General features: G+C 44.6%; 1 protein-coding gene across 3 annotated transcripts in view; it reads left to right on the top strand.

Moving 5' to 3' along the window:
* Nucleotides 1–9,703, top strand: part of LOC143806509 (uncharacterized) — a 236,519-nt gene extending 226,816 nt beyond the window's left edge. For all 3 annotated transcript variants that reach the window (XM_077287123.1, XM_077287125.1, XM_077287124.1), the window contains 2 exons: nt 5,114–5,333; nt 9,276–9,703. In XM_077287123.1, the coding sequence (XP_077143238.1) occupies nt 5,114–5,333; nt 9,276–9,504 (449 nt within the window). In that variant the 3' untranslated portion in view covers nt 9,505–9,703. The remainder of the gene's footprint in view (nt 1–5,113; nt 5,334–9,275) is intronic.
* The last annotated feature ends 7,648 nt before the right edge of the window (nt 9,704–17,351 follow it).

Here is a 17,351-nt window from a genome sequence, read left to right as displayed (position 1 = left end):
CTGTGCTCTGCTTTACGGCTGGCGCCGCTGACAGTCAGTGCGGGAAGCTGATGGCGGGGGACGTGACAGACATCAGAATGTGAGTATGTACTGTTTTTTTGTTTTTTTTAACTTTTACAATGGTAACCAGGGTAAATATCAGGTTACTAAGCGCGGCCCTGCGCTTAGTAACCCGATGTTTACCCTGGTTACCCGGGGACTTCGGCATCGTTGAAGACAGTTTCAACGATGCCGAAGTTGTTCCCCTGATCGTTGGTCGCTGGGAGAGCTGTCTGTGTGACAGCTCCCCAGCGACCACACAACGACTTACCAACGACCACGGCCAGGTCGTATCGCTGGTCGTGATCGTTGGTAAGTCGTTTAGTGTAACGGTACCTTTAGAAGGTTTTTTTTATATGGACTGAAAGGACCAAATAAGGCCCAACCATTGTTGTAGGTCATCTATGATTAGATGGTGTGAACTTTTGTACTGTTTGTGGGCAAATATGTTATAAAAACAATGTAAAACCATGTTTCTGTTCAGGGCCCGGAGTCTGGCTTGTTCATCTTCTGGTCGGTCTTGATTCTTACTGAGTTTCTGTATTGGTGCATTTACAGATGTTGCTGCCAATTTGAGAACATTAGCTCCATGTAGCCATACCTAGTACATAAATGCCCCACTGTCCCATGATAAAGCAGCTGTATTATAAAGCGGGAAGTTGTACGTTGTAAGGAATCAAGTCCCTTTTCAGTTTAACCTAATCTTTTGATTAGCGAGTTTGTGTGTTAGTCTCACTTTGTGAGGTGCCCGATGCGCAGGTGGAGCTCCCCGGCAGGGCAGCGGTGTACTCTGTACCGGGTCCAGTCGCTTCTTAAAGGGGGATGTCACTGTGGCTGCGACCCAGTTCATGGCCCTGGGCGCCGAATTAAAGGGGAAAGGTCTTTTAGGGGTTTTGTAGTTAGTCTATTGTTCGTGATGCCACCTGTCGTGTTCGGTCAGTAGGGACCGACGCTGCTTAAAGGGGTCCTCTGGGGTGATGGTATGCAGCAAGGGCTTCCCAAGGTGTGTGGCAAGGATGGTGTATGCTGAGGAATAAGTGGAGGACACAGAGTTTGCAGTCTTTTACCTGGTTTACTGATGTTAGAAGTCCTCAGTACCAGGTGCAGGGTAGCTGTGGTCCGGCCGGCTTGGAGGCAATAAAAGCTCCCTCTCCCAGGTGAGCTCTGTAAGCCTTTCCTACTTGCACTACTTTAGCTGGTGGAGTCCCTGCTGCTTGAAGCTTCGTTGCAAAGTCCCCTCTCTCCTGTCCTAAGACAGACGTCTGTACGATAGGCAGTTTGAGCCTGTTTATAGGATCTTTTAGATGACCCGTCTCTTTGGGTTACTGCTTCACCTCAGACTTAATACGGGCAAATAACATATAGTCCTATGCCCTCCGATTCTGTCGCGCGTCCTGGAGAGCAACGTGACCTCGGGCTCCTGGTACCCGGTTTCTGCGCTCTGGCTCTGAGGGTGTCCTTCCCCTGTTCCCCTCCTGAGCCCTTTCCTCTCCTGTGCTTTTTCCCTCTAAGCTCTCCACAATTCAACAATCCTTCTCTTTCCAGGGGTAGCAGCTCTCTCTGGCTGCTTGGCCCCCACGTCTGCTCCAGACGTCCTTCAGCTACTGGAGACAAACTATCTCCCTCCACTGTCTCTCTCAAACTCTCTGAGACTGACTGCTCGCTTGGTCTCCCCGGACCAACTGTCTGGCTCCTCCTCCACGTCAGGATGCTTATAGCTAAGGGGAGCTTCCCTGAATCCGGGTCCTGAGCTCCCCCTCCTTGCCTAGATTCAGATTGTGTTGAATGCGAGTGCCTTACCTGATAGATAGGACCCCTTTGCCTCCAAGTGAGACATCACCCTCCCCGAAGGGAAGGTAACATCACTGCAGCAGCCGGTTACCTGGGGTGCTGCACAGGCACAGAGATGAGCAATATCAGTCACTGACACCTCTCACCCGTCTCTGTCCTGCGCCCTGGCCATCGCTCCCACATTGCACTCAACTATTTTTGCGTCTATTAGAAGCAAATTCAATTGATATCAAAGCTGCGCCGCCCGTGCCAGGAGCAGAGGAACTATCATCAGCTCCCTGCCCTGCCAGGATCTCCAGCAGAAAGCAGGCCACTTTCGGCCTGCGCCCTATTGGAGTCTGCGCACGCAAGGGCTGTCGGATGGCGCCTTAAGGTGACGTATGGAGATGACCTGGAGAATCATAATGGTAGCTCAGTTTTAGCATTTAGTGAACCTAGCAAAAAAGCCAAACAAAAAAACATTGTGGGATTGCACTTTTTTTTGCAATTTCACAGCACTTGGATTTTTTTTTCCGTTTTCTAGTACATGACATGGTAAAAGCAATGATGTCGTTCAAAAGTACAACTCGTCCCACAAAAAATAAGCCCTCACATGACCATATTGACAGAAAAATAAAAAAGTTATGGCTCTGGGAAGGAGGGGAGCAAAAAAAGAAGACGAAAATACCCCAGGTCATGAAGGGGTTAAACCTGGGCTGTCGGGACATCATACTATATAGAATATGTGGGGGGCATCATAGTATAGGGGGCTGTGGGGGGAATAATACTGTATATTGGGTGGTTGTTAAGGGTTTATCACACTGTATTGATGGCTGTGGTCACCATCATACCATGTATGGAGATAGTGTAAGGTGGGGTTACAGTCTGGAGAGGGGCAAAGACTGGATATGGAGAGGGGGCAAAGTGAAATGGGGGCACAGTATGGAGAGACGTTAGCATAGCGGGGGGGGACAGTGTGGGGATATAGAGTGTAAGGGGAAACTAGAGAGAGCACAGCCATGGTATAGGCCGTGGTTCATAATGGCAGACGGTGTGGCGGTTATATCTGATAATGGCATACACTGGGGCGACTATAGCTGATGAGTCAGTTTTGCGGTTATAGCTCATCATGGACAGTGTGGAGGCCATATATCATAGGAGGCTTATTTAGGACATTATATGGGCAAATATTTTTATGCAGAGGGCATTATAATAAAACTTATTTTTAAAGGGCACCATGTCGAGATGTGTTGAAGAAAACCGTAGAAGAGGGAAGTCTGCAGAGAAGAGCTGTGGATATGAAAAGTCATCATTGTGTCTGGACAAGATGGAGACAAAAAGAAAGAAAAGACTCAATTAGATAAGAGATCACCATAAGGTTCCTGGATGTAAATGTTTACTTGTTGATACTGACTACGTCTCATCAGTACTGTGGTTCCTGTATGGGCCAAATTCTGGTAATGGCTGGTTACAACAACTCCCAGCATCTTTTTACTATTGTTAAGGACATGCTTGGAGTTGTATGTTCAGGAGACACAAATGTATATGGACCTGACTTGGGGTATGTGCACACGTTGCGGATCTGCAGCGAATTTGACGCTGCAGATTCGCAGCAATTTTCCATGAGTTGTACAGTACCATGTAAACCTATGGAAAACCAAATCCGCAGTGCCCATGCTGTGGAAAATTCCGTGCGGAAACGCACCGGTTTATTTTCCGCAGCATGTCAATTCTTTGTGCGGATTCTGCAGCGTTTTACACCTATTCCTTTTTAGGAATCTGCAGGTGTAAAAACGCAGGTGAAATCTGTGGTAAAACGTAGGGCGTTTTACCTGCAGATTTTTTAGAATCCACGCGGAAAAATCCGCAATGGAATCCGCAATGTGTGCACATATCCTTAGAAGGATTCAGCTAGTCAGTTAATAATCATGTGATATCATAGACCTAATGGAAAAGAAAATAATTAACTGGGCAGAAAGGCAAAATGAGCAATTGTAAGTTCACGGTGTCATATAATATGATGATTGCAATATATTAAGAAAATATAAATTTTGATGGGAGGAGGAGTGCTTCTTTAAAAACAATCGTACATATCCTTATCCCATTATCTATTTAGTTTCCATTAGGGCATCTGCTAAATGTTGGACACTTTAATGGAAACCAATCAGCACCACTCCCTGTTGAGCCGTACTGCTAAAGTAGATCACTTTTTTTTTTTTTTTTTTTTTTAACTTTTGCTGGCACTTTTTGGTAACAAAGTGGGAATACGTTAGGGGTCCCTTTACCTTAGTCTCTCACTCATTCCTTTACTTGGGTGCTGAGGGTTCATCAGGGTATGGGGGGGGGTCAGCTCCATCTGCCTACTTTTTCCTGACCCCCCCCCCCATCCTCCTCACACTAAGGATATATTTTTAACTATTTTCTACTAGTAAATGCATTGTTTTTACCTGGAGCTGGGCACCATTTCCCTTAACTTAATGTATAAAGCGTTGTCTGAACAGCAGCCTGTGACAGAGGACATATATTATTTTAAAATTAGGAAAAAAAATGAATGTAATAATAGTAAAAAAAAAAAAGTAAAAACACAATTTTTTATAAAATCGTTTTTTGGACATATATTACGTAAAAATCTACACATTTTCTATTCATGTGAATATAATAAGCTAAAGAATTCAGAGTGACATTTGGTGTGAAATGTAAATGGTGTAGAATAGAGAATGGTACAGGATATGGTATATTTGCCAGGTCCCTAATCTGTGGCCGTCAGACAGGAGCCATGTGAACCACCTCTTATCTGACTTCATCCCCGATTCCTCCTTTGATTAGCCAGCCTGGCGTGACATTATTGTTGAAAGGACGCACATGTGACTTTGCCCCATCCTAGCTATTTAAAAGAGAAGCCACAAATGCTGGGAGGTAGAAGGTGGCTCTCCAAGTCCCTGCAGATGGCCACAAAATAAGAAATGGGCCACTACACTGGGTCTTGTAAATAAATAGATTCTTGCCGTCTATAGTATAGAAATAAGAAAAAAACTAAATCAAAATGCTTTCTGTTACACTTGCGTACGGCAAGGTTTAGTTTTATTTCTTTGTGAGGTACATCAGAGCAATGTTGTTGTTGTTGTTTTTTTGGATTTTATTACAGCATTAACTGTGCATTAAAAATGCTACATTAATTTTTTTCTGTGTTGCACTACGAATATGTCAGTATGAAATTGGTAAAGATTTTGTGTTTTACTACATTTACAAAATATTCATAGATTCTGAATTTCTGATACTTTACATATATTTTCTGTGTCATCAGGAAATGGTAAACCATCTCAAAATGATCTGTTGAACACATACGATGATTTTAAGAGTAAGAAAACTGATGCATATGTTGCAAAGATTATCCAAAAGAACAAATCTTCACAGAGGTCCGGCCGTGCAGCTACTCAAACAGCTACTCAAACAGTGACGATTGGAGATGACTCTAATGATCCACCTTATAAAAATGGGGCTCTGGATCCTGGAACAGCATATTGGTAAATAAGCTTCCTATGTATTTCTACTGATTAACTGGGGAATAGCTGTACTTATTGGTTATGGCTTTCTAGTGTGAGAATATTGGTGACTTTTCTGAAAGCAGAATGGTATCCATCCATAATATATTTGAAAATGTTCATAAGATTCACTCGGAGCACCGCTACCTCATCTACAAAGCCCCATGGATGTTTACAGACTCAGAATAACATATCACAACATATATATAATAACATATCACAAACAATGCAAAGATAAACATACATTTTAGTGCTTTATTAAATTGCAGAAAAATCTAAATAAAGTGGAGGTGTAGCTAGAGACCTATCACAGTTTGTGTATGGGGAAGCAAAATGCATCTGAGTGGACCCCCAACCCAGGTAATCCATTGTACCAGCTACAGAGGCTCACCTTCATCCTACTGGGTATAGAGGGCACCCAAAACCAGACGAAATAATAGTAGATACCATTTCTGCAGACAGTGTAAGTGACAAAAGTACCGTTATACAGCTCTGGCAAAAATTAAGAGACCACCACTGTTATACTCTGGTGGCCTAGGAGCAGCATGAGACGTACTCTGGAGAAGGTGGTACCTGTACTGACCACAGACCCTGAACTTAACACCGCAACTAGAAGTAGCCGTGGGATGTACCTACCAATCCTAGACACCTCAACACAGCCGGAGGACTAAATACCCCTATAGATAGAAACGAGAAAACTATCTTGCCTCAGAGAAAATCCCCAAAGGAAAGACAGCCCCCCACAAATATTGACCATGAGAGGAGAGGGAAATAACATACGCAGACTGAAAACAGGATTTAGCAAAGGAGGCCACTCTAGCTAAATAGAAAGGATAGGACAGAGTACTATGCGGTCAGTATTAAAACACTAGAAAATATCCACCACAGAAAATACAAAATCTCCACATCTAACTAAAGATATGGAGGGTATATCTGCATCTCCAGAGATTCCAGCTGGGCTGAATAAATCCTTACACAGACAAAGCTGGACAAGAAAAAACATAGAAATGCACTGCACAATAAGGCCCACAGCATGTGGACTGCAAAAACAAAGCCAGAACTTATCTTTGTTGATTTGGACAGCAAAGCAGGAGAAACCAGGCAGGGATGTGAATCCTCCAAAAACAATGGACGACTGGCACTGACTAAAGGATCCAGCCAGACTAAATAGCCCAGTCAGAATTGCAATAAGTGGACACACCTGATGAATGCTGCGATCCAAAGACAGCAGCACTACCACTTATAACCACCGGAGGGAGCCCAAGAGCAGAATTCGCAACACACCACATCAAATCCCTGTCATGAGCAGCCCAATCTCCAGACCTGAACCCCATTGAAAACCTCTGGAATGTAATGAAGAAGATGGTGGACAGTCACAAGCCATCAAACAAAGAAGAACTGCTTACATTTTTGCGCCAGAAGCAGTGTGAAAGACTGGTGGAAGGCATGCAAAGACGCATGAAAGCTGTGATGAAAAATCATGGTTATTCCACAAAATATTGATCTCTGAACTCTTCGGCCACGTTCACACTGTGCGGCCTGCTCTGCGGGTTAATCCCGCAGCGGAATTGATAAATCTGCAGGGCAAAACCGCTGCGGTTATCCCTGCAGATTTATCGCGGTTTGTTCCGCGGTTTCCGCCTATACTATTGATGCTGCATATGCAGCAATATGCAGCATCAATAGTAATGTAAAAAATAATAAAAATTGGCTATACTCACCCTCTGACGTCGCGATCTCCCCGGCGCTGCACGCGGCTGTGCCGACAAGGACCTTCGTGACGTCACGGTCATGTGACCGCGGCATCATCACGGCCATGTGACCGCGACGTCACCACAGGTCCTGCTCGCACAGCAAACCGAAGACCGGACGCCGCGGGCAGCGCTGAGAGGTGAGTATAGCATCATTTTTTATTTTAATTCTTTTTTTTACACCAAAATATGGTTCCCAGGGCCTGGAGGAGAGTCTCCTCTCCTCCACCCCGGGTACCATCTGCACATTATCCGCTTAACTTCCCGCAACGTGGGCACAGCCCCGTGCGGAAAGTGAGTGGATCAATGCATTTCTATGGGTGCAGAATCGCTGCGATTCTGCACCAAGAAGTGACATGCTCCTTCTTTTTTTCCGCAGAAAAGCCGCGCGGCTTTTCCCGCGGAAATCCGCAGCGTGGGCACAGCGGGTTTTGTTTTCCATAGGGTAACATTGTACTGTACCCTGCATGGAAAACTGCTGCGGATCCGCAGTGTCAAATCTGCTGCGGATCCGCGGCAAAACCCGCAAAGTGTGAACATAGCCTTCCTGAGTTAAAACATTAGTATTGTTGTTTCTAAATGATTATGAACTTGTTTTCTTTGCATTATTTGAGGTCTGAAACCACTGTTTTGTTTTGTTTGTTTTTAATTTTGATCATTTCTCCTTTTCAGAAAAAAAAAATATTTCTTGGAAATTCGGAGACATTGTCAGAAGTTTATAGAATAAAAGAACAATTTACATTTTACTCAAAAATATACCTATAAAGAGAAAAATCAGAAACTGAACATTTTGCAGCGGGCTCTTATTTTTTGCCAGAGCTGTATACAGTGACTCATAAGTGCCATGCTTTCTGATACAGGAAAGAAATATATCTTGGTACCGTGTTAGCCAGTAGATAGAAAAATATTTAGAACTGAGAGTCCTCAGTGGTTGATACCTTTTAATGGCTAACTGAAAAGATGGTAACAAATTGCAAGCTTTCGAGACCACACAGGTCTCTTCATCAGGCAAAGACTAATAGAAATTCTGGAGAGTCACATATTTATACACAACATAGTATAGAAAAAAAAAAGAGGGGAAAAAAACCATGAATAAGCCAGGTGACATGAAGCAGAATATAAACTGATGACGACCTTTGACACACTAACTGCAGGAATGGATGTGTCACACGGATTTATGTCTTTTTACATGAACTAAGGAACTTGCCCATCAGACCATGTGGGGTCATCACAACAGAGACCCTAATCACAGGACAATAAAACAATCCCTATCTAAGAATTGGCCCAATATTTATGGACATAACTGTTTATCACCCATGGTAATTCTGCTTCATGTCACCTGGCTTATCCATGGTTTTTTTCCCCTCTCTTTTTTTTTTCTATACTATGTTGTGCATAAATATGTGATTCTTCAGAATTTGTTTTAGTCTTTGCCTGATGAAGAGACATATGTAGTCTCGAAAGCTTGCAACTTGTTATCTTTTCAGTTAGCCATTAAAAGGTATCAACCACTGAGGACTCTCAATTCTAAATATTTTTCATGCTTTCTGATGGGAGTTGTTGCACTTTAACCATTTTTAAATTCTAAGATTGTTTTAAGGACTCTTCCATGCCCCCCTGCACTTGAGTTCTCATATTCCAGCAAATAGAAAAGAGTAATAGAAAGTATGAATGTCCCCAAGTACTCATATAAAGTAATAATGCCCTGTGTTCAGTTACAAAATAATAATGTGCTGTCTATAAGGTAATAGTACGCCTTCAGTGCCCATTTACTTCGTAATGCTACAAGTGTCCCTCAAAAAGTAACAATGCCACAATGCCGAATAAATAGCTATTATGCCCCCTCAGTGTCCCACAAATTGTATTTATGCCCCCTGACCTCCCAAAACTGGAGATGGTGCCTCTTGAGTAACCACAAATAGTAGTAATGCTCCCTGAGAACCCACAAATAGTGATAATAAACCCCGAGTACCTACAAATAGTAATGCCCGTGTGTGTCCCATAACTAGCTCATTGTATCCTGCTGTACCCGAGGTTTTTTTAGCATATGCATGTTGTGCGCTAAGGGTGGCCGACACCACTACCAACTGCATTGGCTAATCTACAGAAGCCTAGTGATGAAGTAATTAATCATATCTGTGTAATTTTTTTTATTATTGTGATCTTTTCCTAGGGTTGGTATTGCAGGATTTACTGAACTTGAACGTGATCCAAATGGTTATATATCGCTAAAGTCTTTAGGTTCAATTACTGATTATCAGGGACCTTTCAAAACAGAAACAGCAGATATTGCAGGTAAGTGTCACAAAGTAATGGCCACATATTTAATCCTGCTCTGTAAATATTGTGAATCGACGTGCTACAGTGTGGTGTCCAGACGGCCATCTCCCGGAGTGGGGTAAGCGCTGTGCTGTGTGCTCTAAATTAATCATGTCTTCCCACCGCTGCCCTCTGTTCCCATGGAACATTGAATGTGAAGCTGCATTTATTATCTCTCCCTCTCAGTGTAACTATTTCAAGACCAGTTATTTGCCCTGTTCTTGGCTAAATGAATTTTAATATTATTATTATATTTTTAAATACATGCAGATTTGAAAACTATACTTTCTCAGTCGCCCATGACAGCACTACCAGAGAGAGGGAATCCGCCCTTCAGGGACAGGAAACCTACAGGATAAAAGGGCGGTACCTCTCTCCTGCCTCAGTTTTGTTTCCTGTCCCTGACAGGGGAACCCTCAGGATCGGTACCTGTATCCGGAGCCGACCAGTGGAGGTATGATGGCGGGGAGGCCCCTGTCACCGCTGGCTCGGTGTCCGACGCCGCCGCTTCTGGGTCCGATGGGGCTGCAGAGCGTGCGGAGGGGAGCGCGGCTGCCTCCCCGGATTGGGGTAGGGGCTTCAGGGACCCGGCGTGCCTCTGCAGAGAGGCCTGGTCTGGAGCGACGGCCTGGTGTGTGAGAGCACCAAGATGGCCGCCGCACCGGATATAGACGCTGTCTACTTCCGGGTCCTGGGGAGCGCGCATGCGCACTGGGGACCAGCGCTTCCCTGCAACGCAGCCTGGAGGAGGGGTGATCGGCGGGCTATTTAAAACACCGCTGTGAGAGCGCCCTTTGCTGCATGCAGTCCCAGTATGGCGGACAGCGATCAGCAGCTCCAGCCGGCGCAGCCCTTACAGCCACCGCCGCAGCAACAGCAGCGTCACCACCAGCGCAAGTCGGGCGAGACAAAGAGAAGGACCTCTGCAGGCACCCGAAGTACCCGCTCCAGGAGCCATTCCACGCCGCAGAGTAAAGCCTCCAATATGTCCAGCCAGCCGACACCTTCTACTTCGGGTCTCATACAAGATCCCGTGCCTCCTCCAGAACTGGTACTTGTAGCTGCGCAAGATGGGTGAGTGATCTTCGTGAAAGTTCACCAAGTAATTAGGGTCCCCTTTTCCGTTTATTTTTTAGGCAAGAAAAAAAACGGAGAAAACTAAACATAGAGACTGTCCCTTATGTGGAGAACCCCTGTTACAGAACTGGGATAAAAAATTATGCGGTTCCTGTATAGGACAAGTCCTTTGTGAGGAAACCCCTAGTTTTGCCTCTGAATTACGTTCAGTAATAAGATCAGAGGTAGAAACAGCGTTTAAATCCCTTAAAGGGGAGGGGGTTAAGGAGAGAACACCTGTCCCCCTTTCTCACTCTGATCCTTCTAGCTCTGATGAGGATGTGTCAGACAAGAAAGGTTCCTCCTCCTCCTCAGACTCGGAGAGTGGAGGCTGCCACTGCTTCCCCTTAGATGAAGTAGATGCCCTTGTAAAGACTGTAAGATCTACAATGGGGGTCCTAGACCCACGTCCTGACAAAACGGTACAGGACATTATGTTTGGCGGCCTGGGCCAGAAAAAACGCAGTTTTCCCACTTAACGAAAACGTGCAGGCCCTGATTAAAAAGGAGTGGGAGAAGCCAGAAAGAAAAAATTCATCTGTACCCTCCCTTAAAAGGAAATATCCTTTTGCGGAAGATGATTCTACAGCATGGGACAAAGCCCCTAAACTTGACGTGGCAGTAGCTAAAGCGTCAAAGAAATTTGCGCTGCCCTTTGAGGACATGGGTACGCTAAAAGACCCCCTTGATAAAAGAGCCGCCACCTTCCTAAAAGGGGCCTGGGAGTCAGCAGGGGGATGTTTAAGACCCGCCATAGCGGCCGCATGTACTTCCAGATCTCTAATGATTTGGATAGACAATCTGGAGAAACAGTTAAGGGATGGAGTATGCCGACAAAAAGTCATCGAATCAATTCCCATGATTTGGTGGGGCGGCAGCCTTCTTGGATGACTCTTCGGCGGACTCTATCAAACTGACTTCAAAATCGGCAGCCCTGTCCAATGCAGCTCATAGAATGCTGTGGCTGAAAAACTGGCCAGGCGATCTACAGACAAAACAAAAACTTTGTTCAATCCCATGTGAGGGAAAATTTCTGTTTGGGGAAACCCTAGATGACATTTTACAAAAAGCAGGGGATTCCCTAACCTGGGCGCACCATACGTTAGGCGGCCCTTTCGGAATTTTTCCGCAGACGCCCCCCTAGAGAACAGAACAGGTGGGACGAGGGGAGAAATAGAGACAGGGGCTTCCTCTTTGGCAACTCCCCCAGAAATAAAAAAAACCCTAAGTGACACCTCCCCCAGGGTGGGAGGGAGACTGTCTCAATACCTTCCGGCCTGGGAAAAAATCTCTTCCAGTACTTGGATTTTAAACCTAATAAAAATGGGACTTCAAATAAACTTTACCACCCTTCCTCCCCAACACTATGTGGTCACTCCATTGAAACCTTCATGGCGGCAACAACAGGCCTTGGAACTAGAAATCTCAAAACTCATAACCAAAGATGTGATCCGAGAAGTTCCATTACCGGAAAGAGGGAAAGGATTCTTTTCCCCACTGTTTCTGATTCCAAAGCCGGACGGTTCCTTCCGCACAATAATAAATCTACGGAGATTAAACGGTTACGTAAAGAATCAAACATTCAAAATGGAATCGATAAGATCTACAATAAAAAACCTGTTTCCAAATTGTTTCATGGTAGTGTTGGATCTCAGCGACGCATACTATCACGTCCCCAATCACAAAAACTCACAGAAATACCTCAGACTAGCAGTAGTCATGGAGGGAGTAGTGAAAGAATACCAGTACGAGGCCCTCCCGTTTGGCATTTCGGTAGCGCCCCGTGTTTTTACCAAGGTGGTAGCAGAAATGATGGCCCACATAAGGGAGGAAGATGTTATTATAATACCATACCTAGACGACTTCCTGATTGTCAGCAACTCAGCCCAACATTGTCGCCAACAGTGCAGCAGGGTGATAAAAACTCTAACAGAATTAGGTTGGCTCCTAAATCTCCAGAAGTCAAAACTAGAACCGACCATGGTGCAAGAGTTTCTGGGCCTAACTCTGGACTCAGTTTTACAGGAATGTCGCTTTCCAGACCAGAAAAAACAAAAAATCTTAAGCATTGTGTCCGGAGCTCGCTCAAACCCTCATATGACCTTAAGAGGAGCGATGTCACTGCTGGGGTCCCTTTCTGCTTGTCTCCCGGCAGTACAGTGGGCTCAGATCCACACGAGAGACCTCCAGTGGGATGTCCTGAAAAATCAGGTTACACTGAGGGGACGCCTGGAAGGTCGCATGACTTTAAGTTCAGACACTATTCGTTCCCTAGACTGGTGGCTAGATTCCAACAATCTATCAAAGGGGGTTCCGTGGGTGATAGATGTACATCGAGTAGTTACCACGGATGCCAGTCCCACGGGGTGGGGAGCTCACCTGGGAAACAGTGTTACTCAGGGGGTCTGGACAGATCGAGAATACCAGGTATCCTCAAATCAAAAAGAACTTTGCGCAGTGAGCCATGCTCTGTCAGTTTTTCTTCCCAAACTACGGGGACAACATGTCCGGGTTTTCTCGGACAATCAAGTAGTAGTGGCCTACCTGAACCACCAGGGGGGGACCAGATCCTAAGCCCTGATGGAAACTACTTCCCAGATCTTCACCTTAGCCGAACATCACTTCCTATCCCTCTCGGCGTTACACATAAGAGGCGTAGTGAACAAAAAGGCAGACTTCCTAAGCCGTACCCAGCTGAAACAGGGGGACTGGGCTCTGAACCAAAGGGTCGTCGATCAGATCACAAAAATCTGGGGGGTACCAGTAATAGACCTCTTCGCCAGTATAGAGAACAGGAAAGTAAAACAATTTTGTTCTCTAAACCACAGAGGGAACCCCCGAGCACTGGATGCATTCTCGATTCCCTGGACTCACGGTCTGACATATGCCTTTCCCCCTTATATACTTATACCGGCAGTCCTACGGAAGATAAGACAGGATGGGGCGAGAATTATTCTAATAGCCCCCTTCTGGCCCAAAAGGGTCTAGTTTTCCTGGCTGAGAATCCTATCGGTCACAGATCCCTGGGTCCTTCCGGATCTTCCGGACCTCTTATCACAGGGGCCGGTGTTCCACCCTCAGTCGGCAAATCTACACTTGACAGCGTGGAACTTGAAAGGTCACTGCTAAGGGCAAGGGGATTCTCAGATAATTTAGTCTCCACGCTATTAAAAAGTAGGAAGACAATAACAACTAAAATCTATGGTAAAACTTGGAAAAAGTTTCTGTCCACCTCTGGGGTAAAACTACAAGATGGGGTTCCAGTGGTCAAAATATTAGAGTTCCTACAGAAAGGCTTGGATATGGGCCTATCGGTGAGCACCTTAAAGGTGCAAGTAGCAGCCTTAGGGGCGTTATACAATGATAGTATTGCCACTAACCCATGGATAGCAAGATTCATTAACCCCTTCACCCCGCGGCCCTTTTTCGTTTTTGTGTTTTCGTTTTTCGCTCCCCTCCTTCCCAGAGCCATAACGTTTTTATTTTTCCGTCAATATGGCCATGTGAGGGCTTATTTTTTGCGGGACGAGTTGTACTTTTGAATGACATCATTGGTTTTACCATGTCATCTACTAGAAAACGGGAAAAAAATTCCAAGTGCGGTGAAATTGCAAAAAAAGTGCAATCCCACACTTGTTTTTTGTTTGTTTTTTTTGCTAGGTTCACTAAATGCTAAAACTAACCTGCCATTATGATTCTGCAGGTCATTACGAGTTCATAGACACCTAACATGACTAGGTTATTTTTTATCTAAATGGTGAAAAAAAATTCCAAACTTTGCTTTAAAAAAAAAAAAAAAAAAAAAAAAAAGTGCCATTTTCCGATACCCGTAGCGTCTCCATTTTTCGTGATCTGGGGTCAGGTGAGGGCTTATTTTTTGCGTGCCGAGCTGATGTTTTTAATGATAGCATTTTGGTGCAGATACGTTCTTTTGATCGCCCGTTATTGCATTTTAACGCAATGTCACGGCGACCAAAAAACCGTAATTCTGGTGTTTCGGATTTTTTTCTCGCTACGCTGTTTAGCGATCAGGTTAATGCTTTTTTTTAATTGATAGATCGGGCGAATCTGAACGCGGCGATACCAAATATGTGTAGGTTTTTTTTTTTTTTTTATTGTTTTATTTAGGATGGGGCGAAAGGGGAGTGATTTAAACTTTTATATTTTTAATATTTTTTTCACATTTTTAAAAACTTTTTTTTTTCACTTTTGCCATGCTTCAATAGCCTCCATGGGAGGCTAGAAGCAGGCACAGCCCGATCGGCTCTGCTACATAACAGCGATCATCAGATCGCTGTTATGTAGCTGAAATGCAGGTGTGCTGTGAGCGCCGACCACAGGGGGGCGCTCACAGCTACCTGCGATCAGTAACCATAGAGGTCTCAAGGACCTCTATGGTTACCTTCCTGACGCATCGCCGACCCCCGATCATGTGATGGGGGTCGGCGATGACGTCATATCCGGCCGCCCGGCCGGATGCGGTAGTTAAATGCCGCTGTCTGCGTTTGACAGCGGCATTTAACAGGTTAATAGCGGCGGGTGAATAGCGATTTCACCCGCCGCTATTGCGCGCACATGTCAGCTGTCCAAAACAGCTGACATGTCGCGACTTTGATGTGGGCTCAGCGCCGGAGCCCACATCAAAGGGGGAGACACGGCATGCGCAGTACATGTACGGCGCATGTCGTGAAAGGGTTAAAGCCGCTGTACGGTCTAGGCCAATAAAAATCAGAAACCCTCCATCTTGGGACTTAAACTTAGTACTATCAGCTCTGACAGAACCCCCGTTTGAACCCATAGATTCGATACCACTTAAAATCTTATCCCTCAAAACGGCCCTTCTTACAGCACTAACATCTGCCCGTAGGATTAGTGACCTTCAGGCTCTATCTGCGAACCCTCCCTTCACACAAATCATGGAGGATAGGGTAGTGTTGAGAACAGACCCTGCTTATCTACCCAAAGTTGCTTCCAATTTCCATAGATCCCAGGAAATAATCCTTCCTTCCTTCTGTCCAAACCCGAAAAATCAAAAAGAGGAAAAATTCCACACCTTAGATGTGAGAAGGTGTCTAATACACTACCTAGAATCCTCCCGACAGTGTAGGAAGGAAGGCTGTCTTTTTGTCTGCTTTCAGGGACCTAGGAAAGGACTCAAAGCCTCCAAAGCCACTATAGCTCGTTGGGTTACTGATGCGATAGCCTTGGCATACTCGTCCACGGGAAACGCAGTTCGTGAAGGACTCAAGGCACACTCTACAAGGGCTATGGCGACCTCCTGGGCCGAAAGGTCGGAGGTACCAATAGATAAAATCTGTAAAGCGGCCACCTGGTCAACACCTTCAACCTTCTTTAGGCACTATCGCTTAGACCTAGCCTCTTCGTCGGACTTAACCTTCGGAAGAAGGGTCTTGCAGGCTGTGGTCCCTCCCTAAAGCAATAATCTCTGCAATTCTCTCTGGTAGTGCTGTCATGGGCGACTGAGAAAGTCGTAGTTACTCACCGATAACGGTGTTTCTCAGAGCCCATGACAGCACCTGCTTATTCCCCCCCTTATCACGTGTGCGGTGAGCACTTTATTATACGAAGTGTGTGTTTGATTTAGACACGGTGTAATCTTCATAAGTATTTTGCTAAAAATGTGTATTTCTTGTGGTCACTAATCTGGAGGTCCTCCGATGCTCTGTAAACTAAACTGAGGCAGGAGAGAGGTACCGCCCTTTTATCCTGTAGGTTTCCTGTCCCTGAAGGGCGGATTCCCTCTCTCTGGTAGTGCTGTCATGGGCTCTGAGAAACACCGTTATCGGTGAGTAACTACGACTTTTTGTTATCACTCATTCACCCATTTTGCAGGGTTCTTTTGTGACACATGGAGCTTTATTTGCATGTAATTTTTATATTCACAATTTTTTTTTTTTTTTAAATATACCACAAAGTACTAAAATTGCTTTTATTTTCTTTTAATGTGTTCATCCCCATCCTTTCCGTCATGCTAATTTTGGGGAAGTTTTTTCTTACCTTATTTTTTTGCTATTTTTTTGTTATTTTAATTATTACCATAAAGGTTAATAAAACGCCTTTTGGCGCATTTTTACCTTACAGTTTGTATTTCAGACTGACATCTAAGTGCAAGTTATAGGGGTAACGGATCCTCCTAACATGCATTGTAGATCTGATCTAGGTATTCTAAAACGCAGCAGCTTCTCGCCCCCTGGCAAACAACGAAACGTTGTGCCTCTCATCATACTTTTCTAATATACCGTACTTTTTTTTTATCAATTCTTCACCAATTTCACGATCTCTGCTTGGTGTTATTCAATGGAACTTCTATAGTTTACACTCAGAAGAAAACAAAATCTCTCCTAGTTCAGTGATGGATACAAGTCCAGAACTTTCGTCACTCTTACCAGCTCTGTGCCCTCTTGTTCATCTCATGACCATGGCAGGCTTTTATTACATGGGAACATACAATGATGGCTCCTGATAAACGACATAAAAAAAGTCAATAAAACCATAAAAATTGATTCATTAAGTTTTTTTCTTTCTGGATCAACAGGGATTACAGCAGGTCTGTAAGCCCCAGAATATTGTTCTAAAAACATAATTTCTATTTTTTTTCACGTTTGACCTTCCCTTCAAGAACTTGTCAGAGTTATAGTAATGGTATATATCATACACAAGAGATCAGTGTGGGGTGCTAGTCACTTGGCTAACCTTCAAATGTAATTTATATATTTTTTAAATTCTTAATGTTTGTGTAACGTGTCTTGGGACATTTTGGGTGAAGGGCACATCTGTAATTTGTAATTGCTGA

The sequence above is a fragment of the Ranitomeya variabilis genome, chromosome 2 (assembly GCF_051348905.1).
Source record: "Ranitomeya variabilis isolate aRanVar5 chromosome 2, aRanVar5.hap1, whole genome shotgun sequence".
NCBI lineage: Eukaryota > Metazoa > Chordata > Amphibia > Anura > Dendrobatidae > Ranitomeya > Ranitomeya variabilis.
Note: the sequence above shows the minus strand (reverse complement) of the source record. Positions and strands in the feature narration are given on the sequence as shown.